The 27607-nt window shown below is 50.8% G+C and overlaps 1 protein-coding gene across 1 annotated transcript; it reads right to left on the bottom strand.

The window, feature by feature from the left end:
- On the bottom strand, positions 1-26058 carry LOC131823497 (complement C3-like). Its single transcript, XM_059159906.1, has 41 exons — positions 25918-26058; positions 25580-25787; positions 24938-25112; positions 24683-24753; positions 24492-24580; positions 24330-24412; positions 24003-24090; positions 23170-23272; positions 22946-23066; positions 22565-22680; positions 21782-21922; positions 21494-21700; positions 21064-21264; positions 20388-20549; positions 19990-20119; positions 19019-19099; positions 16803-17000; positions 16537-16648; positions 16159-16247; positions 15916-16055; positions 15318-15524; positions 14572-14623; positions 14308-14394; positions 13934-14137; positions 13104-13179; positions 12496-12664; positions 9630-9725; positions 9307-9460; positions 8283-8455; positions 7960-8118; positions 6520-6579; positions 5524-5614; positions 4232-4277; positions 3093-3180; positions 2690-2776; positions 2364-2469; positions 1910-1999; positions 1471-1557; positions 1295-1384; positions 1050-1185; positions 1-592 (listed from the first exon to the last, which is right to left on the bottom strand). Exons 1-41 carry the CDS (start codon positions 25986-25988, stop codon positions 460-462), a joined length of 4977 nt encoding a protein of 1658 aa, XP_059015889.1. The 5' UTR covers positions 25989-26058; the 3' UTR covers positions 1-459.
- Between the last annotated feature and the right edge of the window lie 1549 nt (positions 26059-27607).

Genomic DNA, 27607 nt, shown 5'->3' with positions numbered 1-27607 from the left:
TACAATACACAATGTATTTATAAGTGTAATTGAGAGAATAAAGTGGGGTAAGGGGAGAGAGTGAAGGAAGGGGGATCTCTTTTAGATATGTTATTCAATTCCAGAATATTATTCAGCCATGAGGACAAAGAAAGTCCAGATAAGGGAAGGGTTCAACCCATGCATATATCTGGAGGAAGGGTATACTTGGTAGAGGGAACAGTGTGTGTGCAAAGGTCCTGAGGTAGGAATCAACTTGGGTCTTGGATGGACACAAAGGAGGCCAGTATAACTGAAATGCAGTAGGAGGGAGAGGGAGGAGGCACGTCCTTGCGATGTCAGGGCCCTTGATGAATGTTGGAGCAGGGACAAATGTACGGACTTTGGGTATGGTACTCCATGCTCATCATTTGGAGTCAAGGCCAGTGCCCTGTGCCTGCTTGGAAACAACCTCCTGAGGGCGGTAGAGACCTCAGAGTCTCAGGACTCACAGCCATGAGTGCTCATATATTCTGAAAATCTCTCTAGCTGGTCCAGCAATTCCTTCTTGTCCACATCCCCATAGGCCGGCCACTGCATGAGGAATGTCTTCTGGCCCAGGACGTAGATGTAACTGTGGGTGAGACACGGCAAGGAGGGTGAGGAGAGTCCCGGGACCTGGAAGCATGGAGCCCTCCCTGCCATGCTCCTCTGCCCTGATAGGCAGCCTCCCAGAGCCATAGCCTGTCATGTTCACTCCACCAGGACATTTTGGGTCCCCCAGCATGTAGCCCGCGTGGCTGGGGATTAGAAAAGGCTCCCCTTCCTCTGATTCTTTACCTTCTTTTGTTGGAAAACCGAATTTCTATCTACAACATCTACATGCAAATGGAGTCCCACTCACCCCCCACCCCCCAGCTTGAGTTGAGCAGTGCCTAGCCTACACCTCCCTTCAGGGCAGCCCTGAAACCTGAGACTTCTGCTGATAGGTGACAGGTGTTGATAGGAATTGTTGACACTAGGGACTGGACTTGGGTAGGGAAGGGGGGCCCCCCCGCCTGAGTCCTGGGACAGCAGGAGCCCCCACGCACGTAGATTTGACTTTCCACAGGTCCAGTGCGTGGCCCATGATGAGGTAGGTCTCCTGTTCCTGCAGCCCCAGGGAGTTCTGGCAGGTGGCGTGAGAGATGAACTTCTTCCTGGTGAGGGACACGGCAGAGTCTGTACCTGGAGGAGAGGAGACCCAGCATGTGAGTGTACAGAAGTCTGGCCCTTTTGCACATTGGGATCCCCAGGGTAGAACCCCGCGCTGCCTCTTCAGCCCCCTCAGACGTACCCCTCTTGATGATGTCTTCGAGTTTCATGTTGTAATAGATGTATGGATTGGAGGCGGAGGACTGCACAGACTCCAGCCTGACCTTGTACACTGGGAAAGCAGGGGCAGGAGGGTGTCCTGTTGGCATGTGGCCTGCAGGCAGACCTCTTCCCGCGCCGACCACTTCCCACACTCACCGAAGTCCACGCCGGTCTCACAGGCTGCTGCCTGGAGCTCCTCCTGCCGCAGTCCCACGGTGTTCTTCCTCGGAGATGGGCATTGTTCTGGGGGGTCAGGAAGGCAGCTGCTCTGGCTGTGCTGAGGGAGGGGGCTTCCTCCCATCTCATCCCTATCTGGCCCCAGCCCAGCCACCTCTGGATCTCTGAGTCAGGGTCCTTTCTCATTTCCTCCATGTCTCTTTGGTCTCTTTCTCCCCTCCAAGTCTCTTTATGTCTCCCTCCATGTCTGGCTGTGTCATTCTGTCTCTGGGTCTCCTTTTTTGTTTCTCTTTGTCTCTGTCTTCCCGTCTCACTGCCTCTCTCTGTCTAAACTCAGCCTAGATGACAGCCAGGAGGTGATGAAGGGCTCCTGGATTCCCCGCATGGCAACCCCGGTCTCTGGTCCCCATGACCTCACCTTCCGCACATCTGCAGACATCTTTGTGACAGATCTTCCGCAGGGAAGAGTGTTCTGCGGGCAGGTTGTAGACGGAGCTGCACCTTCGGGCTAAGAGAGGGGCCAGTGCCTGGGGTGGGCTCGGGGCACTCCTGGCTCCGCCCCCGAAGACTCTCCCCCTTGAAGACTCGGTTCTTCCTGCCGCAGGCCGCGCCCAATCACATCTCCCTCCCACCCTCTTCCAGACTCCCCACAACTTCGACCGGCCGGGAAGGCCACGCCCCATCACCACGCCCGTGTCGGTCCCTTTCAGCACCATTCTACCCTTCTTCCTCACTTCCCCTTGCCCAGGCCCCTCTCAGCCACGCCTCAGTCCTCCTTCCTGGCCCCGCCCCTCATCTCTCCCTCCTGGCCCAGTGCTTCACAGTCCCCTCTCTGGATACCCTTCCACCCCCCAACCCCCACCCATGCTTACAAGGCTCATAGTAGTCATATATGGTGACCTGGGCGGCCTGCAGGAACTCCACCTGCAGCATTCGGTGGATCCGGAAGCCCAGCACGGTGTCTTCCCTGTGGGAGAGCTGGGGAGACGGAATCCTGTCTGAGCTGACCAGGGCCACTGACCACAGGGCACTGACCACAGGGCCTTGGCCATAACACTGACAACGTGTCCTTGCAGCCTGGGGAGCTGACCTCAGACCCTGTGGGTCTTTGGCAACACTGTCCAAGGTGCTGACTGTGGATTCTCTGCTCACGGGGCTACCCATAGGCCTCTGGAGGAGGACAGCCAGCCTTCCTTACCTTATCCAGGTAGAGGACAATGGTGTTGTCAGTGGAATTCATCTTGATCTCATAGTGGAAGGCATACATCTCCATAGTACTTGTAAGCTGGGGCAGAGGGTGAAGATTGCAGGTTGTCAGAGACCCCCTGCTGAGGCCCCCAGCTCTAGGAGCTCTGGGCAGTGTGAAGTAACTCTCAAGCTCCCAGCCTTTGTCCCATCAACACCAGTGTCAGGGAAGCTGAGGCATAATCAGGACAAGAATTTGTCTAAGGTCATGGAGGGAGGCAATCAGGTGTGATCATGGCTACGGACCATGGGGCATTAATCTGGGGGTCTTGATTGCCATGCTCACACGGGGAATGTGGAATGTTGCTAGGGCATCCCCGCCCTCCTCAGGAGTAGGCAGGTGGGACCTACATTACCTGTTTGAGGTCATTCTCGTTGGGGTAGAAGCCGGTGAGTAGGGAGACTTCTATGATGCTCATTGTGGCCTCTCGATCTCCCAGGAACCTGGGGATTTCACAGCTCCATTATCTCTTCCCACTTTCCTCCTGTGTCTCCCCCAGTGCTCCTCCTGCCATCATCTATCTCATGCCTGGATGAAGGCAGTCAGCAGCCTCCTCCTGGATCTCCCCGTTACTCCTCTGCCCCCAGCAAGCTTACAGATTTAGCAAGCAGGAATCGGATGGGTGGCTTCCTTGCTTAACAGCCTTTACCAGGTGTCTTGTCTCACCCTTCCGCTTTGCCTCCCCTCAGCCCAGCCTTCATGTGATTGCTTCTAAGTGTCTCTCTCCTGCACTGGACCTTGGCACATGCTGTCCTCTCAGCCTGGAGTCCTCACTCCTCTTTCCGCCCTGAAACATGCTTGCATCTTTGCAATTTCCACTGATCCATCACTCCCTCTGGGAAGCCTTCTCCTGCCCAGGCACCAGGTCGTTCTCTAATTTGCTCTCCTACGGTTCCTTGGGTCTCTCCTTTGCCATATTTAGTCACAGTTGTCATTTTACATCGATTCTGGGTGATTATTTTGTTATTGTCTCTCTCCCCTGATAGGCTGTGAGCTCCACCAGGCAGAGGAGAGCTTCCTGGCTCACAGCTGTGCCCTCAGTTCTTAGAACGGAGCCTGGCATTCAGTAGATGCTCAACACATGTTTTTATCTGGGGCAGACCTGGGTGAAGGCATCTGGGAGACAAGGCAGAATTGGGGGGAGGGGTGGGATATCTTGAGAAAATGAGGGCAGAGAGAGCTGTAGGCTTGGAATCAGTCCTGGACATCTGGGACATGGAGCAGGATTGCCGTGATGGAGCCCACCAGGACAGGCAGGTTGAGGGACAGGACTGGGGAGCAGGATGGCAGACAAGCATGGGAAGGCAGGGGAAGAGGCCAGGGGGGATGGGCAGGGGAGGGCAGGATGAGTGGTAGAATGAAGGGGCAAGCATGGAGAAGGGAGCTCGGCTGATTCCCACCCTCCATTCAAGACATAAGGAAAGCTGGTAAGGAGTCTGGATACCAGGAAGGGAGGACTTCCTCCTGCCCAGCCCAAGATCCGGGTGCCCTAACCTTGTCTCCATCCGGAGCTGGAAGGTCTCTTCCCCCTTTTTATTATCTGCAGAGAGAAGGCAGGAGTTTAGAGGCTGGGGAACACAGCTTCCTGTGTTCAATTCCTGGCTCTGCTGTGTGACTTTGGGCAAGTTCCTTAAACTCTCTATGTTTTAGTTGCCTAATCGGTAAATGGGGAGCATAATATTCCCAACCCAGCAGAGTTGTAGGATTAACTGAGTTAATTCAATAAAGCACTAATGTAGTGCCTTATTGGTAATTTATAACTGTCAATTACTCTTACTACCATTACTACTACTACCACCACCACCACCTCTACTACTACTACTACTATTATTATTATTTAGAAATGCAATCCAAGCCAAAACCTGCAACTCTTGGGGCTGGTGAGGCTTATTCCCTTCATCCCTACAGTGAGCTCCCAACGGCAGAGTCCTGTCTCTTCTTCCTTGGCACCCCAGACTAGGAACTCTAGAATCTCATTTTTTATGATCTCTACAGCTCCTTATCCCAGTTCAGCCCCCATCATCGCCTGCAAGACCAGTGTCGTCACCTCCTCCCTGGTCTCCCAGCTTCTGCCCTTGCCCTCTACAGTCTGTGCAAACTGTGCTAGGTCATACCCCTCCTTTGCTTAGAGCCCTCTATAGCTCCCGCTTGACTCTAAGCAAAACCCAAAGTTCTCACTATGGCCCATGAACCCCTGCACTGTCTGCCCTCATCATCTCTCCAACTCTTTTCCCTAAAACCCTACCCCTTGCTCCTCTCTGGCTGCAATGGCTTCTTCAAACCAGGTATGCTCATTCTTGTCTCCAGACCTCTGCACCTGCTGTTCTGCCTGCCTGGAATGCTATTCCCTTAGCTCCTTCCTGGCCCATTCTCCACTTCTTTCATGTCTGAGCTCAAATGCCATCTCCTCAGAGAGCTTTCCCTGGACTTCCTCCACATGTGTATCACCTTTTCTGCTTTGTTTTTTGTGGTACTTATCATCACCTACTAGTGTGCTATATATTTATTTTTTTATAATGCAGTTTGTTGTCAGTAAATAGCAGTAGGAGTATAATGTATTTATTGTTATATTATTGTTTGTCTCCCCCTACTAGAATGTGTGTGGGGGGGTATTTTTTCTTGTTCATGCCTGTGTTCCAGGGTCCAGAAACAGGGCAAGACACAGAGTCAATGCTCAATAAATACTTGTTGAAGAGTCGAATAAGGCAATACATGTGCTTACTGCATGAAACCTAAAATAAAGTAATAAAAAAAGAAGGTCTGGGAATCTTTGGGTCTAGGCTCACCTTTCAAGGTATTATGGAGAGTCACATTCAGTTGGTACAGGTTGCAGGTGTCCTCCTCGGACTCTGGGGACCTGTGGTACATGGTCAGGATCTGCCAGGGAAGGAAAGGGGTCAAGAGACCATTTCCACCTACTCCCTTCCTCCTCACTCCAGTCCTTGCCTATCCAGGTTCTGTCCCTGTGGATAATTCACAGCAGAGTCTGCATGACCCCAAATTCCTGGGTGCAGTGACTAGAAGACTTTTTAGAGTCTAGACCACCTCCTTGCAGGAGGGCATTCTGTAGTAATTGAAGTAGATTCTCCCTGTGCTCTCTATATGGTAGCAACTGGCCATACGTCGCTATTGAGCATTTGATATGTGGCTAGCACAACTGAGGAACTGAATTTTTACTTTCATTTAATTCAGATTTAACAGCAGCTCATGGGGAGTATGACATGCCTAAAGTCACACAACAAAGGCAGAGATTCAACTGTGACTCCATTGCCAGAAATATGCAAACAGGTTGCTCAAATTCAGTGAACAAGAGCTCTGTTCTCCTGGGCCACAGGCTATGGAGCCAGAAGACATAGCAGAGGGGGAAGTGTGGAGTCATTCTCTGGGCATTGAGGGCATGCTGGAGGGACAATCTTCCTTTTGGGGGAGGGAAGAAAGAAACATCCCTTCAGGGACTCAGCATGGAAGGGGCAAACAGGTCCAAAGACCCCTGGCCTCTACCTCTCCTGACTCTTGAATTATAACAAGTGAAGATTTTTCTGAGTCTCTATTTCCCCACCTGTTAAATGGAGTCCATATTTTTACCAACTTTCTAGGGGCAGGTTTTGAGATGTCCTTAACTTTGTTCCTAGTAAATAGTATTGCCCTACATGGTAGCTAAAAGTATTGCTGATTTCAATCTTGTATTGCAATAAACTGCCTCTATTCCCACCAACAAGGGGGATGGTGGTCGTACATGAGGTCTTCCAGCTAAGGACCTCGTGGTGGGACACCAGACTTACTGAGATTGTGCCTCTCCCACTGCCACTGGCTTTGATCTCTAGGTCATCCTGGGCAGAGAACTGAAAGGAAGCAAGAAGAGGATTTGAGCAAACAAGAAGCAGCAAAACATGGCTCAATGCAATGGGTTTGGGGAGGAAAACATGCATGGGCAATGAGGCCTCAGTGATTTCCCTTACTTGGGGTCTAGTGACTCACTGCCTCCCTCACTCCACATAGATCATTTTACTTTTTCTTTTTGATAGAGCATTTGTCTACACTGTCACAGGCCAACTACTACTGCCAACCCAGTTCAATCCATCCACTTTACAGTGTCTGCAGAGTTTCTTGTGCATGGAGCCACCACGAGATTCTTCTCCCTGGCATCTATGCATTTACTCTTGTTTCCATCATACATTTCCTTTATCAACCAGAGAAAAATTTTATAAATTCACATCTATTCCCATCACCTCTGCTTAAGCCCCATTGCTATTCTAGGGATGCTTCTGCCTCAGGGTCTTTGCACCTGCTATTTCCTCTGCTTAGATACCCACAAGCCTTACTTCTTCCTTTCCTTAAGGTCTTTGCTCAAATATTACCATCTTGGAGAGAACTTCCCTGCCCCTCCTATCAAAAATTGCAACTCCTTAATGTTCCCATCCCCCCTTTCTGCTTAATTTTTAGCTATAGCCCTTGCCACCATATAACACACTACATATTCTACTTCCTCACATCTCTTTATTGTATGTCTCACCTATTAAAACATAAAATTCTACATGGAAAGGAATTTTTAATATGTCTTATTCATGGCTATATTCCCAGTTCCTACAATAGTTCCTGGCATACAGTGAGTGCTCAGTAAAGATGAGTCAAAGGATTGGAGGTAAATATCTCTTCCTCCATGGAGTAAGATCATGATTACCTCCTTCCTCACACCCAGGGTATTTTCCCCTTTACACATTATTTCTTTTCCGTATGTCCAGAAAGCTTAAAATAGTTTTTGTCTTAGTTTCTTTCTACACTATAAGTTTCCTGTGAGCAGAGGCTTCATAATGCATCCCCATTGCCCAGGAAAGTGACTGACACACAACAGGTGCTCAAGAAATGGTGGAATAGGGGCACCTGGGTGGCTCAGTGGGTTAAGCCTCTGCCTTCAGTTTGGGTCATGGTCCCAGGGTCCTGGGATCTAGCCCTGCATCGGGTTCTCTGCTCAGCGGGGGGTCTGCTTCCCCCCCCTCCCCCTCTGCCTGCCTCTCTACCTACTTGTGATCTCTCTCTCTGTCAGATAAATAAATAAAATCTTAAAAAAAAAGAAATGGTGGAATAAATGAGTCAATACATTGACAGTATAGACACTGGTTGTGAGATAATCTTAGAGAGGGACACTAGCAGGAACATGACTCTTGGCCTCACCCCCAGTGCCACCTCTGTATGACCTTCCTGTCAACCCCTCCATGCCCTACCTTTGCTGACCGGAGTTGGTAGGCGTTGCTCTGATCGATGACCCAATCAAAGTTCACAGTCTTCTTGGGCACTCTTATCTGGATCCGGAGATCCTGGCCACCATCGTGAGGGACAGCTTCGCGGAAGAGAGTGAGGGCCTCAAGGGCCACCACAGTGGTCTAGGTGTTGGGTTGGGGCCTCACATCAGCACCACTGACAGCGTCCCCGTACTGCGCCCGGCAGCAAATCAGCACCATGGGAAGCTCCTATCTGTGGGCTGGCCTTGTCAGCACCTCGGCTAGCGTCCCTCCCCCAACCCCCTCTTTCCGTGGCCCCGGGTCACCTGGGTGGACTTGAAGCCTCCACCTAGCTCCCGCTTCTCCAGTAGCCACTTGGCAATGGTGTGCGTCTCATTGTGCCGACCCAACACCACCTTCTGCATCAGTGCATAGGCCGTGGCCTCAATGGTGTACAGGGAGTTCCTGTCCACTTTGTTCTGGGGCCAGTGGGTTTTATCTAGGAGATGGATGACCACTTTGTCTTCCCAAACTGGGCCCATTCACCAAAACCTGTCCTCTCCTGTGTTATCTGGCCCCAATTTTCTCATCCACTGTTTTACTGAGCACTTACTTTATATGAAACTCTTTGAGGAGGCATATGGACATTCTAGTTTTGGAACAGATGTCTCCTAGATGTCTAGGAGACAGGGACTCTAATTAGTTAGAGATGGGGAAATTAAGGTTCAAGGGTCTCCAAGTCCCACCATTTCCACTGCAAGTGAGTTTTCCTAACTCCATTCCTCTTGACTTGGAGGAGGATGAGCTAAGGATCCTTGGGCAGGCCAAGGGAGGCAGACCCTCTCAGTTAACCACATTTTATTACCTTTTTCCCATCTTTGACCATGTCAAGCACTTTCCCAATTCAGGGCATTTGCACATGCCATTCTCCTAGCTTGGAATGTCTTTGGCCTTTCACACAGGTGGGCCTTCTTATCTTTTACTCCAGCTATGGAGTTAGTTCTTTTTTCGGAGAGGCCTTGGCAGTTCTCCAATCCATACTCCTCTTCCCTTTCCATCTCTCCCACCCATCTTATATGTTATCATCTCTGTGCTTATCTCAGTTTGTAGTTGATCTGTTTGTCTTTTGGCTGCTCCCCCAGGGTAGTAGGACCTCTGAGAGCAAGGACCATATTAATGTTGTCCACCTTGATTTCTCAGAGTCTGAACTCAAGAGTTGGCACAACATAGATGCCCAATAAATGCAAAGTGATGAATCACACATTGCTGAATTTTAAATCATACAATTCCCCTCCCCTGCCCCCATGACTATGGTTCACACACAGCTGATTAAGAAGTGGCCACACTCACCATGGCTGGCAAAGCTGTCCAGGCGGTCATTGGCTCGGGGGCTATTGGTGAGGGCCAGAGCATAGGAGACTATGGCTATGGCAAATGTTGTATTAATTTTGGGAAGGCGTTCCTCCAGGAAGCTACGGGCTCGTTCCATGCTGGCAGGCAAATTCTAGAAAGTTAGAGAGAGCTAACTAGAAGGGGGGCAATTAGAGGGAAGTGATCTAGGAGTTAGAAGAGAGGGATGCACGGGGAGGGACATGAGGATGGGGGAACTTCCTTTGGGCAGAGGATCTAGAGGGCTGGGCTCTGCAGAGCCTGCACTCCCCTTTGGGTCTTACCGGTATCTCCTGGTGGCACAAGTCCTTCCCCTCATCTAGGGCAATCAGAACAAGAGCTGTGAGGGATATGTCTGCTTCAGAACCTCGGTAGCCGCCCTGTGGAAGCAGGATCACACCATGATCCCCCTAGTGTCTTAGAAAGACTTTCCCCAACCTCTCCCGTGTAACCTTGAAAAGCTCTCCTGTGTGACCTTGAAAAGCTCCCAGGTGCTCAGCTCTGGGCTGGAGGATGCCAAAAGCAGGATGGGGAGAGAGAGAGAGAAGGAGGAGGAGGAACCACCTCAAGATTTGCCTGTGTAGGGTCTGTATTACCAACCAAAGCCAACACTGTTGAAGGTGATGTGTTAAACTCTATACCATCTCAAAGCATTCTTTCAGCAGCTCCCTTTTCCTGATGAGGGAAGTCGTGGTCAGAGAGGTGGTCTTTCCATTGGTTGAATAATGTCCCCTGCCCCCCCAAAATTCGTGTCCACTCAGAATCTCTGATCTTACCTGGAAATAGGGACTTTGCAGATGTAATGAGTTAAATTAGTAGGAGGTCCTACTGATTAGAGTGGGCCCTACCTGGTGACTCCTGTCTTAAAAGGAGGCCATGGGAAGATTCAGAGAAGGTAGGAGGGCAAATGAAGATGAGGACAGAGGTTGGAGTGGTGCAGCTAGAAGTTCAGGAATGCTAAGGACTGCCCAGAGGCCATCAAGTCATAAGAGACAAGGAAAGATTCCCCGCTAGAGCCTTCAGAAGGAGCATGGCCCTGCTGACACTTTGATCTGGGACTTCTAGCTTCCAGAACTGTGACAAAATAAATACATTTCTGTTGTTTTGAGCCATCCTGTTTGTGGTACTTTTTACAAGAGCCCCAAAGAATTAATTCGCACCTCACAGTCTCTTCTTCCCACGGTGGTCAATGAAGCCTGTAAACTCTTGAATCGAGTTGCGTCCCTCCTTGGTTCAGAGCCCTCCATGGCTCCCATCTCAGAGGAAAAGCTCAAGCCCTCCCTGAAGCCCAAAGGCCCTGCACCATCTGTCCCACCCCCTCCCTCAGCTCTCCTCCTCCTCCTGTCCTCCAGGGTTGCTCACTCTGTCCCAGTCTCCTCGCTGTTCCTCAAACATAGTGGACACTTCTGGTCTCAGGGCCTTTGCACATGGTGTTTCTTCCGCTTGGAACACTCTTTCTCTGATTACCCAAGGGACTTGCTTCCTCGCCTCCTCAGGTGTCTAACAAACATTATCTCTTCATGAAGCCTCCCCAGATGACACCCCATCGCCTTGATTCCCCTCTCCCTGCATCTTTCCCCATGTCACTTCTGCCATGCATGCCACACCACTTAGGTTTCTCTCACGCCCATTGCCTGTCCTTCACAAAAACATCCACCCCACATGAGAAGGGTCCACAGTGCTTAAAGCAGTGCCTGGCATGTTGTAGGTGCCTGATAAGTGCTTGTTGGTAGGAAGAAACTCCTTTCTGTGAGCCTGTGAACCCTGTTTGTAATGCCTCTCTGTGCCACCGTCCTGTACAGCATCTGGCTCCTGCCAGACAGGCCTCCCAACCCCTTAACTCCTCCCTTCATCTGGGGTTGCAATCTGACTTTTCTAAGTTTATGCACTCAACCAGAGTTTTATTCAGCAAACATTTGCCAGCTATGATGAATCAGGCCTGCTTCCCCCAACTGGAAGGACTCATAGTGCAGGGAAAGCAAACTTGGAGCAGACTATTTCAAAACCTCACCAAGGTCCCCAAGACCCTGCAGGTTTTAGGGCCTGGCGTCTCTCTTCCCTTTCAGCCTCAGGACAGGCTACCTGCTTTCCCATCTTTGGGCCTGCCGAAGCCTCAGCACTTTTGCATGTACTGATCCCTTTGCCTGGAGCTCTCTTTTCCATTCTTCCTCTACTATGTCTATCCCTTCTTCAGGTTGCTCCTTTGTTGTCTCTTTGGCGGTTCCCTGACCAGGCATGGTCCCTATTAAATACTTTCTCCTGTTATTTCTTTCCCATGGAACTCAGCACAGTTGTCATGTACACAATCATTCGTTGTAATTACTTGGCTCACTTCCATCTTCCTCCCACACCCCAGCTTGTGAGTACTACAAGACAGGGGCTGTAGGTGTCTTGTTTACTGCTATGTCTCCCCTCTGTCTAGGACAAGGCCTGGTACAGAGCAGTTGCTGGATAGACGTCTGTTGAATGAGTGAATGACACCCCTACTGTGGTAGGTACAATAATAGAGACAAGCACAGGGCTGGCATTCAGGGGAGACCCCTGAAGGAGGTGGGTTTGAGCTTAAATCAAAAGAGAAAACACAATCTGGCCAGCCAAGGAAAAGCAAAAGGGATGGGGCTTGGCTATTCCATGCAGAGAGAGCAGCTTAAGCAAAGACAGTGAATTGGAGGAATCCGTGATGAGGGAGTAGTGAGGGGTAAGTCTTGGGGGAGATACAGAAGAGAGAGATATAACAGAGAGATACTGTCATAGACAACTGTGAGCCATAGAAGGTGTTTGAACAGGGGAGAGACATCCCACACTGTTTGAAAGCTATTTCTGGAGGCTGATGTGCAGGAATATTTGGTAAGGATGGCTGTGTTGGCCGGGGGTTTGAGAAGACTCAGCTCAGAGGGAAGAGAACCAGGACTGGAGCCTGCTCGAAGTGGGAGTGAGAGAGGGACGGGGTCCCAGATGTGCCCAGCCTCTCTGGCATTGCAACAGAGCTCGGAGAGGTCCAGAGCAGGGAGATGTGATGCTGGATGCCAGGCCCTGGCTTTTTCCTGTTCTCATTTTAACCCGCAAATAGGTCAGGGGTCTGAGGTTCCCCCTAACAGTGCACAGAGCCCTGGGTTTGAATAGCCCAGGAACAGGGAGGGCAGTGGTCACCTGCATCGATGCCATGATCACGGGGCCATTCTCCAAGAAGTGCCCGTCCTCTGCCTGCCTCTTGGTGATGATCCAGTTGGCAGTGGCACAGAGAGACCGCAGATCAAGCGTGCTGGTCGTCATGATAGAATAGGCCAGGGAAAAGACCCGGAACACGTAGCTCGTGAGCCTGTCCGGGGGTAGATGGGACGGGTGATGACTGGGAATGGCAGCCAAGGGGATTCAAGGGCAGGGGCGTCTACACTAAGGGGAGTCCACACCTGCTGCTCCAGACTGTTCCAGACTGACCGTTCATTTGCTGCTCTCCAGGTGAGCCGGCATGGACACCAACCCCTCTCTCTGACATTCAGACACCAACTCTCTATTCAGGTGCTCTCAACAATAACCCCTAGGTAACCCCCGGACACTATCACCCCCACAGTTACCCCCGAACCATAAACTCCCGGGTAATCCTTCAGGTAAAACCCAAGTAGCAATCCTTCTGGCCCAAAGGCTGCCTGCCCCGAGCCCCTGCTGCATGGGCGCCCCTGGGGTCATCAGGCCCCAGGTTGGCCCTTGGGCTTCATTCAGGGTGGCGGTGGCAGGCCTGTCAACATCCTCGTCCTCACCAGGTGCTGCCCGGGTGTCCGTTGCTGATGTGGTAGGTGCCGTGCGCGCTCCGGTGGGTCAGCATGTGGGTGTAACCTGGGGAGATGGGTGGAGGAAGGCTTTCTGGGAGATTTGGCATTGGGTGTGGCCGTAAAGGGGAGTCGGTCATCAAGTATGGACATGGGTGGGGCAAGATGTGGGTGTGGCTTGGGGCTCCTCCTATCAAGGCGTAACCATAGGAGGGGACTTGTCTAGGTGTATAAGGAGGTGGCTGCGGGGCCCAGGTGTGACCGTGGGAGCCAGTGTCCAGGGTCATCTGCGAGTAACCTGTGAGAAGGGTATGGCTAGGAATTTCTGAGAGCACCTGGAGGGAGAGATGGTGTCTGAGTGCAACTGGGAAGAATGGTCAGTGCCCTGATGAACCTGAGGGTCTCTGTCTGGGTAGAACTAGGACTGCATCTCTGGTTGTTACCGGGAGGTGTGGATATAGCCTGGAAAGGTGCAATGGGGGAGACCACCACCTGGGGTTATCCTGGAGCTGTCTGTTTGGGGGTCCTGTAGGGGTATAACCCAAGGCATATCACTGGGTGTAACCTAGGACAGTGTCTGGATATAATAGAACTTGGGGGCTCCTGCTTTGGGGGTAAACCAGGGTGTTTGTTGTCAGACTGTAGCCTGTGAGAGGGGTCCAGATGAAGGGGTACCGGTGGGACTTGGTACCAGTTTGCATCCTGGGAGATGAGTCAGAGTATGAATGCTGTTGTCAGGGAGAGTCCCATGGGGTCCACACCCAACCCTCGGAGTACCCCAGCTACCTTTCCAGAGAGTCCCAGGAAGAAACCCCTCTCACCTCTGACAATGTTCTGTATCACCTGCTCCCTGAGCTCCACTCCAACCTTGCCCCACTGGCCAGCAGCGTCCAAATAGCGGGTCAGGATGACCGCAGGTACCAGTTTGCTTAGTGTCTGCTCAGGGCAACCAGTTGGCACCCTCAGCAGCTGCCATTTTTCTCCAGGTGTCAGGGTGCCCAGGATCGTCTCGCCAAGGATGTCCCCTATAAGATGAACAGAATCATCTCAGGAATGGCATAAGCCACGATGGCTCTCAGCTTACCCAACATGGACACCCCAGCCCCTCCTCCCCCTGTGCCCAGGCAGGCATTGGGGGAGCCAGCTCCCCGGTCTCCCGATCCCTTCCCCCAGGGGTCGTCTCTGTCCCAAGCACCTTGGACACTGACAAACACTTCTGCTTCTGTATTGGGCACCATGTTGAAAAAGTTCTGTCTTGGCACCACTTCAATCTGGGTTTGACCTAGGTTAAGCCGACACAACCTTCTGTGACAAGCAGATTCTGGGGTTGGGGAACTCAGGGTGTGCAGACCCCAGAGGAGCTCGTACTGCCCACCTGGCTGGACCCCCTCATTTCAGCTCCTCCCTCCCTCCTGATGTGGCCCTAGGATCCCACATGCTCCCTGCAGACCCCACAAACCTTGGGGGTTCAGGAGGATGCTATGGGACCATTGCTGTATCTGCCCTTCTGCCTGTGAGAGGCAATGATGAAGCAAGTTAAAAACAACAGCAGTAACAGTAATGATGACAATCACAATGACAGGAGGAGGAGGCATTGGTTAGCTGTAAAGAGCACAGACTCTGGATCCCAAATATCTGGGTTCAAATCCTAACCCTTCTATGTTCTAGCTGTGTGACCTTGGGCAAATTACTTAACCTCTCTGTGCCTCAGTTTTCTCATCCATAAAAGGTTCCTACTTCACATGGTTGTTCTGATGGCTCAACAAGTTACTATTCTTACAGAGTTTATATCATAAGCGCTGAACATGTGTTTGTTAAGTAAATAAGTTAAGTATAAAAGTAGTATTGATGGGTTGTGCACAACCAGATATGAGATATAATTTTCACAGCTTTCTGATTATTACTCATGGCTGTGGGTGTGATGATTATCACACCTTGCAAATAAGGAAACAAAGGCTCAGAAAAGTTAAGTAAATTGTCTAAGGTCACACAGCAGAGACAAGGCTTGAACCCACTGTGACAACAAAGTCCCATAGTGGAGGCTCTGTGATTGAACTTTCAAATCCATTCTCTTGCCCCTCACTCCCACCTGAGAGCTCTGTTTGTTGATCCTGGGCATACCTGTCGGTCCTGTGATCACAGCTGGGGACCCCCGGGGAAGCCCCATTGTCTGCACCAGTAACAAGAGGTGGGGGCCCCCATTACCTTGACCAGAAGTGTCTTCCTTATGTGGTCCACAGCCTCACTTGTCCTGATCCTGACCTCCACATCCACTTTGCCTATCTCAAGTGGGAGAAGCACAAAGGGCACCATCTTGGAGGAGGTGGGGGGCAAGATCACGACCTGGCGGGATGGGGCTCCTGGCTTTGATGCACTGCACAGTGGCTCCTTGTAGGGGAACTCCACGTGGACCTGAGGCAGGGTGGGCAATTAGGGGGTCCTGATGCATGGGGTCGTCTAGGACCCTAGTCACAATTACCTCCCTCTCCTCACCCTGAAAATCCCAAGGAGGTGACAGCACAGCATAGTGGCTGAGAGCAAAGGCCTGTCTGACACTTATGGGCTGTGTGACCTCAGGAAAGCCCCTTCACCTCTTTGTGCCTCAGTTTCCTAATATGTACACCAAAAGCAATGATAGCAGCCATCTGCTGGGATTATTGTGCATTTTAAATGAGAAAATACCCCAGGAGCTTTTCAAAAGGGCAACCACTTGGCTGACCCCTTTGAATAATGGACACACTCCAACCCCTTTATAAAACACACTGATGGATAGTTTGAGAGGAGGGGAGGGCTCAGGCTTCACCTTGACCTGATCCGTCCTAAAATTGTACAGCATGGCTTGGATCTGGACCTGCTCATTCCTGATCACGGCGGAAGGCAACTTGAGATCCACAAAGAGTGATTTCATAACTATCAGCTCAAAGGGGTCTGAGATGCAGAGACCTAGAGCCCGGGGGTATGTGGGCATTAAGTAGAGGCCAGCTGTCCCGGGGCTGGGCAGGACCACCACTCTCCCATCTTCTCAGCCCTGGGCTTGTGGGGTCACCTTTTCCAGGCTTGAGGCTGACAGCCACTAACTCCCACGTGGTGATGGAATCTGGCACGTTCACAGAAAAACTGTATTGGGAGATGCCTCTGGAAGTGGTGAGGGAAGGGGGGGCATAAGGGAGTTTGTGGTCAGAGCCTCTGCCCTGGGGAGTCACTGTCCAGGGGTCAGTGGGTCACCTTATCAGAGACATCATCACTAGAGGGTCGTCCTTGGGGGGGGGAAACCACTGGGATTTCTATCCCCCTCCAGGGAGGTTGAGGTGATTATACTGAGCTCAGTGTCACCATTGGGGGCACTGGCTATGACTGACGTCCACTGATGCCTGGAAGGGCCAGGGACCAGATGCTGCCAGGGACAAGGGGGCTGTGGTCCTACCTGGATGTACTTTTCGGCAGTTCAAACTTTGTCCAGAGCCAACTCTCAGGGAACCAGGTTCGGATAGGCTGGTCCTCCAGGAGGATGTCACCTAAGTCCTCATCTTCATCCGCTGCAAGGAGAGGATGTGGGGCGGTGTCTCCGGTGCAGCTTCCCACCCCGTCCCCTCCGGGCCCATATCTCCCCATGACTTGTCCCACAGGACTTCATGCCCCTCAGGCAAGCCCCAACCCCCACTCCCTCACCCCCCACCACAGCCTCCTCACATGTCCCCAAAAGCAGCTGCTCCTCCCGAGCCTCCTGACTCAGGGCCTCAGACAGACGGCAACAGCTCAGGAAAGCAGCGACACACGTTGGCCCGTGGCGGACATGCCGTTTCCTCTCTTCACATGACAGCCCGATGGGGCTCTCCTGGAGCCCAGCCTCGCAGCACTTTCGCTCCAGCTCTGTCTCAAACTTGTTCACTGTGGGCCAGAGGTAGAGGGACAGAGGAGGGGCTGAGAGGAACTAGAGGAAACTTGGACTCATCTACCTCAATGCCATGGACACCTGGTCTCTATTTACCCATAACCCTGGCAGATGCTGGTCCCAGCACTTTGCCTGTATCTTCCTCCCGAAGCTTCACATTGAACCCATATGCTGGGTTCTGAAGAGGAAGCTAAGCAACAGAGAGGCTAATTCATTGGCCCATGGTCACACAGCTCCCAAGTGGCAGAGCCGGAACTAGAATCCATGCTGCCGCTGCTTCTCATTCCACCCCCCCCTCCTGTCCCTTCTTCTTCTTCTTCTTTTTTTTTTTTTAAGATTTTTAAAAAATTTATTTGCCAGACAGAGATCACAAGTAGGCAGAGAAGCAGGCAGAGAGAGAGGAGGAAGCAGGCTTCCCGCTGAGCAGAGAGCCCGACGCGGGGTTCGATCCCAGGACTCTGGAATTATGACCTGAGCCAAAAGCAGAGGCTTAACCCACTGAGCCACCCAGGCGCCCCCCCTTCTGTCCCTTCTTGACAGGATTGGTAATGCCATGTTTGCATATTAGAGATGCCATTTCAACTTCTATTTTTTTTTTTTAAGATTTTATTTATTAGAGAGAGAGAGCACACAAGCAGGCGGAGGGGCAGAGGGAGAGGGAGAAGCAGACTCCCCACTGAGCAGGGAGCCCAATGTGGGGCTCGATCCCAGGACCTTGGGATCATGACCTGAGCTGAAGGCAGAGGTTTAACCAACTGAGCCACCCAGGTGCCCCAACATTTCAACTTCTGATTTCCATCATGTAGTTTTTTAAAAAAATCAAAACATAAGCCATGTTATAAAGCATGATGTCAAGTTGAATGCTTCTAAGTTAGGAAACTGAAGGAATACACTTAAAGGTAAAAATATTCAGGGGACCTGGATGGCTCAGTTGGTCAAGGGTCTGACTCCTGGTTTCAGCTCAGCTCATGATCTCAGGCTCATGGGATTGAGCCCTGCATGGGGCTCCGCACTCAGCATAAAGTCTGTTTGAGATTCTTTTCCTTTTTCTCTCCCTCTGCTCTTCCCCTTGCTCACACTTGCTCTCTCCCGAAAATAATAAATAAAGGAATAAATAAATATATATATAATATATAGCAATTAAAAACTCGTATTGTTTACTATTAACATAATTATAGTTAAATTTTATAACTCATCATTATCATAAATAAAACAAGAGTTTATATTATGAACTTTTCCCAGGGGGTTAGCACAATTTAATACCAAAATCAGAGTCAAGGTTTACCTCAATTTCTATTAGGTTTCACTTACTTTCTCTTTATTTAGATTCACAAAGTCATGAGCATTGCTCTAGGAGATGGAAAAATCTAGTATTTGCAAAACCCATGCTTCCAACACCACTCAGTGCTGCCTCCCATGTTCCCTTTACCCCAGGCTCAGAGCTTCTTATTCTGGTCCACACCCTGGCCTTGGGGATGGCGGGTTTGTTATTATCTATGGGCACCCAGCACCCATCTCTCCTTTTGTCTACGTTCTTTTGTATCACAGAGCCTACATAGCTTGAAGCTGTATTTCCCAGACTCCCTTGCCGCTAGGGTTCTCGATGAGATAAGGTTCTGCCACCGAGACACTCTTGTGTAGGATCTGGAGGGTGGAAGAGGTGGAGGCCATTTTCCCTGGCAGGGGTAGCTGAAGGGGGAACCCCAGTCTATGTGTGTTTTTGTAACGGGCACATTTCTGCACTTCATTACTGACCCACCAGCATCGCACGAGATATGGGCAGCGGTTTCCTGAGATGTCACACATTACAAAGCTGCAGTGAGGTGATTTTGAGTCCCAGCAAGCAGCCACTCCTACAGACTCTCTAATGACTTTGAAAGCACCAAACTCCCATCATTAAATCCCTCCCTTTCTGCTTGAAGTACCTAGAGTGGTTTCAGTTTTTCTCTTCTAAGCTCTGATGAATACAGTAGGTTAGGAAGCCAGGAGGGACATGTCCAGCTTTAGCTCTGACCTGCATTCCTCTTGGTCTCCAGCCTCTTCAGAGAGCGGCGGCGGCGGCGGCTGGCAGGGGGACTCTGAGGGCACTGCCAGTCTGAGGGTCAGAAGAATGAGGGGGTCGCTGTCATCAAGATCATTATCAACATCCCTGATATTTATTGGGTGCCGACAGAATGCCCCGTGCTTTCTAAGCATCATTTCTTTTAATCCTGTAACCTCCTCATGTTCATGATTCACCACTTAAAAGCTGTGCAATCTTTAGCAAGTCACTTAACCTCTCTGGGCATTAATTTCTCCAGCCATGTAAATTGGCATAATCCTAGGTCTATCAATGAGATCATTCATATGAAAGTACTTAGCACAGTGTCCAGCTTGTAGTAAATAGAAACTGTTACTGATATCAGTATTTATAGCTGAAAGAAGACACTCCTAGTTGTCCCTAGTATTCACTCTCCCCCTTCATCCATGGGGACTAAACCTCCCTCTTTTGCATATCACTCTAGAATGAAGACTACATTTCCCAGCCTCCCTTGCACCTAGGCAGGGCTTCATGACTGAGTTCCAGCAAATGAAATTTGGGAAAATATCTCCCCTTCCCACTTCCCTTCATACTCTTGCCTGGCAGGAGGGCCTGACGAGGTGCCATCTTGTAGCAGAGCAACAAGCTAGAAGAGAGCTTGAGCTCCAGAATGACCTCAGAACTCTTACTGAGTGAGGAATAAACTTCTACCTTGTTTAAGCTATGTTAGTTTGTATCTCTGATACCCATGGCCAAACCTATATCTTAACTAAGACGTAGGGAGTCACTTCTGTTATTATCCCCATTTTACGGACAGAGAAATTGAGCCTCAGAGAGGAAATGTAACTGACTCATGATAAGTAGGATGCTCCTAGATTTTAGCCGGTCTGACATCAGACCTCATGTTCTTAACCCCTAGACAGCACTGCCCCCCCCCCCTGCCCCTGGCATGTTCCTTCCTGTACCTGAGCTTGTCAGGGTATGCATCCCTGTGCTCATCTTCAGGTCCAAGCCAGCATCCTTGAACACAGCAAGTCCATCTTTCCCACTGCCCGATGTACAGCCAATGTCATGTTCCTCCACCACATCCCAGACCTGGGGGTTTAAGATAGGAACCTAGCTTTGGAGCCTGGGTGATCTTTTCAGGGAAGGAGCAATGGTGCACTGAAATTGCTGGGTCAAATAATAATTCTCACACCGCCTCCCATTCACTGAGCTCTTATCACCTTCCAATCTCTAGCTGTGCACTAGCTCCTTGAATCCTTGCAACCATCAATGTTGCCCACTTTACAGCTGAAGAAGCTGAAGCACCAGTTTTAGAACCTTTAGGCAACCTCCTGGTTCAAAGCCCATGTATTCTTACCTTCTTCTGTGTGAGCTTGTGTTTACTGTTCAAGACATAAACAGCCTTGTCCACAGCCACCAACCCCACTGTGGCCTCTTCATCACCCGTCACCTTTAATTCCACGTCGCTATTGGGTTTCAAAATCTGGGAGTGTCTTTCTTTCTTTAAATCAACCTTCAGCTGACCCAGGAAAAAGAGAGATGTCAGTAAAAGGCCCTCATATGCTACCAAGGGATTTCCCCAAGTCCACTTTCAAGTTTATGCTCCTTATGGGTCTGATGAAGCATCTAGGAACTTCACCAGGCCAATCCCAACTCCACACATTTGTTTGCATAGTCTCCATGCCCTAGGCTGAGCTTTTTATTTATTTATTTTTTTTAAAGATCTTATTTATTTGACAGAGAGGGATCAGAAGTAGGCAGAGAGGCAGGCAGAGAGAGAAGGGGAAGCAGGCTCCCTGCTGAGCGAGAGCCCGATGTGGGGCTCGATCCCAAGACCCTGAGATCATGACCCGAGCCGAAGGCAGAGGCTTAATCCACTGAGCCACCCAGGTGCCCCACCTAGGCTGAGCATTTAAGGGCACATCTCCTCTTCCTCTCCCCGTCTCTAGACTTGGAGCCCTTCAACTTGGACAGACGTTTCTGCCCATCCAAGCTTTATGATGTAATGTACAACTTCAAGGAATTTGGCTCACCGTCCCCATGCATCTGTCTTTCACGTCAACCCATACGGAGTCAGCCACCAGTTCAGGATCCTGACCTGTTCCCCTGGGCAGTATATAAAAGGCCAGGATGCGGAAGGAGGGCAGCATCTCTGAAGTAACATCAATAGTGGCTACTGTGTGGTCACTTTTTAACTGATGTTTGACATCCACAATCCGGCCCTTACTCAGAACCTTGGAGATAAGAGAAGACAAGAATGAGAAGGGTAGGGTCAACCTTTTCTGGAGACCATCTCAGCTCACAAGGGAGACTCACAGTTCTTTTGTTTCAGCTCTTTAGTCTGAGGCCACCCCAAATGGTTCCCACCCTCACACCATTGTTCACAGTTTCTCCAAACCAGCTAGCCAAGGATGTTCCAGGGAAATCATTCCTTGGCTTAAGTTTTAGTCCTAGCCAACTCACCAGGATGGTGAAGTGAGTGATCTGTTTCTTGGTTTCATGATTCTGATGTCCTGTGACAAGGCTCAGGTAGATGCTGCTGCCTACCTCTGCGACTGTGTTCACCCCAATGTGCAACAAGTTTCCTGACCCACCCTGAGTCGAGTAAGGCCAAGCCGTCATATTGGCTGAAGCTTGCTCTTCTGGCTGGAGAGGTTCTTCAGTTTCTACCTGGAGAGAGTGATGGGCAAGTAAACTTCCAGCTCTTCTAGCTCACAGTGCTCCACCATCCCTGCCCCATTAGGTTGGTACCAGGATAGGGAGCTTCTGATTATTTGCATTTGTGTTGATGGTCAAAATGGCCTCTCCACTGGCTGAGGTTCGGTCTCGTTTGTCTTGGCATCGGACAAGGACTCCAGAGGCTGGGGACCCATCAGGATTTGAGACAAAGACCTGAGGTGGAATAGGGGTGAGATGAAAGACAGGCCTGGTGGTGGCCTGGTATGAGAAGTGGGTACTGGGAATCTGATAAGGACAGGGCTGCCTTGTATAGCTGTACAAGTTGTGCACTGAACAACACTGGGGGAACCATACATATTAGAGTTTTGCAGTGTGCAGTCATATGTGGTGGCCCTGGGAGTTGGTGTGCTGGGGTGATGGGGGTGGAAGGGATTAGAATGGAGAGATGAGGAGGGCTTGGGGAAGTCTTTAGTAGGACTGGCACCAAAGGATGTCTCTGGTTTTCCTAATGTCCATCAGACTTCTCAAAGTCACCTCAAATGAATGTATGTAAAACCAGCATTCTTGCTGTGCAAATGTAGCCTAAAGATAACTCCCTGTGCACCACCTTCTAGCCTGACTGTGACCACTAAGCCCCCCACAGAGAAATTATGGAACCATCACAGTGCTTTGGGGCAACTTGGGTTGAGACTTGAGAGAGACTTGGGATTGGTCTGAGAGGCATGATGGATTCAGTTCTCAAACAGATGTATTGTGGGGGACAGGTGATCCCAGTGTGGTTTTTTGTCTCCTGAGAGGGGTCTGTTAGGGGAAGTGAGCTCCGAGTCCCTGGGTGGAATGAAGTCAGACTCTGACCTTAACGCGGAAGGGCATCCCAGGCTTGAAATACTGGGGAGTCCTGATGAACTTGATGTTGTATGGGCTCCGGACAATCTTCACCCCTGGGGTCTCAGCCTGGACCATCTCACCCTCTGGAGAGACAGGGGATGGTGAGGTCTGCGGAGGAGGTTCAGTTTCTTGGGAGAATGACAGAGCTGCTGGTATGGGAAGCCTGTCCTGGTGAGGACATGGAAAGATAGTAACACAATCTTAGCTCCTTCCACCCTCTCTGGCATTTTTGCATTTCTCTGATGAGGAAACAGGCTGGGAGGTGGCCCATGGTCACACGGGTGGAATGTCCAGTTTGGGTAAGGACACTGTCCTGACTTCAGCCAGGAGATTGGGTAAAGGTGGCACCTGAAGAGAACACGGTGACATTGACAAAGATAGAGGCCCCAATGAAGTCCTCTTCTGGGCCTTGGAATGTGGACATCAGTGTGTTCTTCTGGAGGGATACGTGACCCAGGCCTTCAGAAATCTGCTCTCAGGGTGAGAGAGAGAAGAGGAGATGGTTTCTTGGGGAGTAGAAAAGATTTGGTGGAGGGGGAAGTTAGGCGAGGGTGAGGTCAAGACTCAGTTACCTCCACTTTCTGCAGGGAGCTTTGGATGATCATTCGACGGGAAGGCAGCTTCACCCCGAAGATGGCCAGAGCCTGTCCATTCACTGGCTCTTTGAATACATAACTGCGGGTGGGTGGAGGGTCATTCCACTGGGCTCTGAATCACCTATGCAACCTCATGTGGTTGCAGAGATGTCCTGTATGACCTCATGAGGCTGCTTGGATGGTGCTAAAACTTTGGGAGGGGCATAGGTGGCCCCTGGAAACTCAGATGGTTTCATTGCTTACTACAACCCTGGGAAGTGATATATGTGTTCCATAAAGCTTTGTGTTGGGTTGCAGATGTGGCCTGTGCAACCTCACAAGATGGTGGAGGTAGCCCTTAAAACCTCATCAGGCAGACTAGGGGGCATGCATAGCAAGCTATAGGGATGGTCTGCAAAGTGTTAAGAAGTGGCAGATAGGGCCCTTACAACCTCAGGTGGACAAATGGTCTGTACGCCCTCATAGTACTGTGGAGATGGCTTGAACAAATTCATAAGATGACAAATGTGCCTGTGCAGCCTTGTGGACCTTCAGAGATGGTCTGAGCTGTGAGACATGGCATGACTTTATTTGGTGGACAGATGTCCTATACAACCCCAGAGACCAGAAGGAATGGTCTGTACTACTTACATGTGGCAGATGTGGTCTGGACAACCTCACAAAATAATGTAGGTTTCCAGGAATACCTCATGGGTGGCAGTGAGTACCTCTACCATACCTTAAATGCCATAGAAGTAATCTGCTTCTCTACCCATTCAGTTTCTTGGCATTCCTGGTCCTCTGGCCAGGCTGGGGACAAGGGGACTTACCAAGCCTTGATGTCCACACCCAGAGCCTCATCGTTGAGGTGGAAGAAAGTCTTGTTTGGCTTCAGCTGGACCTCAAATGATGGGAGCACTGGGTGGGGTAAAGGCAGTGGACACCCTCCATATTTTGCTCTGCCCCTCTATGTCCCCTCTCTGTTCACTATTTCCTCACTGACTCTTGCAATCCCCAAGGATTGGAACACATGGTTCTGTTCACCAGCACCCAGCTTAGGTCCTAGCACACAGTAGGTGCACCACGATCCCTCTTTTCTACTTCCAACCCCGTGTCTTGCATATCCCACTGTGCCCTGCCCATCACACCCTACTCACCATAATCCCTGACTTCAAAGGTTGCCTTGAACTTCTGCTTCGCTGCACTTTGGTAACTGGCTTCGATGCTCCAGGTCCCAAAACTGAGACGCAGAGAATTAGAAGAGATGGAGACTGAGGAAAGCCTCCAACCCTCCTTCCACAGGGCTCCCAGCAGAGCACCTGACAATCTGTGGGAGTTTAAAGGATTTTGCGAAGAAACCGTCCTTGGCTAGCAGATCCTGGCTGATCACAGTGATCCCTTCCGGGTTCTGTGGGGACAAGGGGTGTAGTTCATGCCCCAGGCCTTCAGACCATGATAGAACCTCATGGGTCTACCCAGTAGGATCCACCCTCCCATCAGGAGAGGCCACCTTGATGTCCAGAGTGAATATCCTTTGGGCAGGATCCATCTTGTGGTCCATAGCAAACACCCGGTATTGAACTGGAGGGAGAGGGAAGACTCTGAGTTCTGGATAGAATCTGAAGAGGGAGGTAGTCGTTAGGATCTTGGGCATTAGGATATAGGGGTCTTTGGGCAGAGGGTGACCTTGGGATATGACAGGCACTGGGGGAGGCAGGGAATGAGAGTCAGCGTCTGCCCGAGGCCAAGTGCCTGGGCTCTCTACCCAAGTGTTCCGGGGTGTAGAGAGGCTTGTCTGTCTGGATGAAGATGTAGCCAGCATGGGGAGCCACTGGGACTATCCTCTCCATGGATGAAGTGGTCAAGGTGGATGCCCAGTTTGCCCGGATGATGACATGCTGCTGTCCAGGTTGTGGGGGGTATATCAGGCTCTCGGGAATCTGGGGAGAGAGGTCCACACTCTTCAGGCTCTGCAGAGGTCCCCATCCCTGGGAGCAAAACCCTGAGCCAGATCTTGGGAGAAACAACTGAATGGGGGCCCTCTGGCTCTGGGGCTGGGAGCAAGGTGGCCTTGCAGCTTGTTCCTACACAAGGGCGTCCCGCCAAAGCGGGACTGCAATCCAGTCCACAGTCCGGCTCCCAAGCCACCAGCAGAGGGCGCCTCTTATTAATTCTCCCAGAGATCTTCTTACGGGCTAATCGCTGCCCTTCTTGGAGCCCGGATTCAGGGGACTTTGGATTTCTAACTGCACAAGACATAAGAGGAGCGGTAAGTATATCCAAACCCTGCCTCGATTCTCCAGTGTTCCTCGTGGGGAGTCGCTCTGGAGTCTGCCCCTCTCCATCCCTGCCGCTGACCCAGAGCCTCCCTCTGCCGCCACCCATCCCATCCTGGCCTGTCACCTACCGTCAGGGACGCCTGTTTCATAAAGTTGTTTGCTTCTGAGAGAAGGAGGTGGCTCTTAGCCACCACTGTCTTCTTCATGGGGAAGTCCCATACGGTGAGGTTCACCTCGAGGGTCCCTTTGAGGGACTGCTGGGAGTCCGAGTGAGCCTGTACGTGGATGGTCTCAGGGCTGCCGACCCGCAGGGCGCGGGGGGTCACCAGGATGTACCTGCCAGTAGACAAACGCAGGAGCATGGGGGCGGTGGGACTCAAGTTGGGGAAGCAGCTTCGGAAAGGCAGGCGCACGCGTAGGGAATCACTCAGGCAGTGGCTGAGTGCCCTCTGTCTCCCAAACTCACAGCGGCTCAGCATGGGCAAGAGGGGTCCCCAGGAGGAGCAGAATCAACCCCACAGGCCAGGGCACGTCCATGGCAGTAGGGGGGTGATGTGCAGCTCCAGGCCACGGACACCTGTCCTCTTGTCTATTCTGTTTGCTTTGGCCTCTTCTGGAGCAGTTAATATCTAAACAGGCGTGGGGAGGGAATCCCATAACTCCAATGGGGGAAGAGGGAGCTTCTCCTCCCTTCTCAGCCCATCCTCCATGGGACGCCGGGAACAGCTGCACTAGGAAGTATCCCAGGTGCCCCCTTGGAGGCCAGAGTGGTGGACGGGGGGTGTTGTCCTTTCCATGACCCATAAGGTCTTACCTGGAAGCCTTCCCCTCTATCAGCAAGAAGCCTAGGGTTGGGAGACTTGGCTCAGAGCTTGGTTTGGGACTGACCCAGAGAGGCAAGAAGAAACAGAATTGTTCCCACCTCTGCCCTTGTGAAATTGGTGAGTTTCTGGGGTAGCTGCTCAAACGGGGGCAGCCCAGGGATTATATCTTCATTTCCCCAATCACAGAGCATGAGCAGCCATGGCATAGAGCCATCCAGCCCCGGGACCCGCCATAATGGAACCTTCTCAAAAAGTCACAGGTCAAATCCTCTTGCTGGGCTCCAGATCTTTCTGCATAATTATGCTTGGTAAATTGTGACCATTGTTCATTGTTCCTAAATCACGCCAAGCTCCCTGGGCTCCTTTTCCAGAAGGAAAATTATACATATTAAACCAGGGACAAAAACACATCTTGCTTGAGGCATTCCTGGAAGAAGGCTTTCTCTGTCCCGAAATAATTTTCACTGCCTGTTTAATATGCCCTTTAAAGATGTTGGACCCACTTTGTGGTGTCTGCCTCTTAGAAGCAGACAAGTTTGTCTGGTTCTTTTTTTTTTTTTTTTTCCATTTTTTTTTTCACTGCCAATCTGGACAGTCTTGCTTATTGGAAAGCACCAGATCTCCCCGAAACAATGATAAAATACATGTATTCCACAAAGATTCATTAAGTATGTGTTATGAGCCCAGCCCTCCTAAGCATGCTGGGAACACAGCAGTGTCCACCTTCGCCAAAATCCCTGCCCCTGTGGAGTGGACATTTAATGAGGACTTACTAAGGGCTTAAGGTACATTTCTGCCCTAAACCTCATAGCCTCTTGTTAATTAGGTTCAACCTGTGCCTGCTTTCCAGACTCTATCTTTGTAGAGAGCTATAAAACCAGTGTGGATCTAGTCATTTATTCCTCACTGTGTGCCAGATGCTGTTCTACGTGCTCTGTCTGCACTGACAGAAGAACCATAAATGCCCCTTTATGCTAAAGTAAGAATTCCCACCTATTATTTATTTATTTGACAGAGAGAGATCACAAGTAGACAGAGAGGCAGGCAGAGAGAGAGAGAAGCAGGCTCCCTGCTGAGCAGAGAGCCCGACATGGGACTCGATCCCAGGACCCAGAGATCATAACCTGAGCCGAAGGCAGCGGCTTAACACACTGAGCCACCCAGGCGCCCAGAATTCCCACCTATTGTATAGATAAGGAAACAGAGGCCTGGTGAGTGAAGGCAACTTGCCCTGGGTTGGGCAGGGGAGCCGTGAGGCTCCAGGTGATGCTCTAGAGTCCAAGGTCAATAGTCCCTAGTGAAGCGGTCCAAAGGTGAGGAATTCTCAGTCCC

The sequence above is a fragment of the Mustela lutreola genome, chromosome 2, assembly GCF_030435805.1.
Source record: "Mustela lutreola isolate mMusLut2 chromosome 2, mMusLut2.pri, whole genome shotgun sequence".
In the NCBI taxonomy this organism is placed as follows: Eukaryota; Metazoa; Chordata; class Mammalia; order Carnivora; family Mustelidae; genus Mustela; species Mustela lutreola.
Note: the sequence above shows the minus strand (reverse complement) of the source record. Positions and strands in the feature narration are given on the sequence as shown.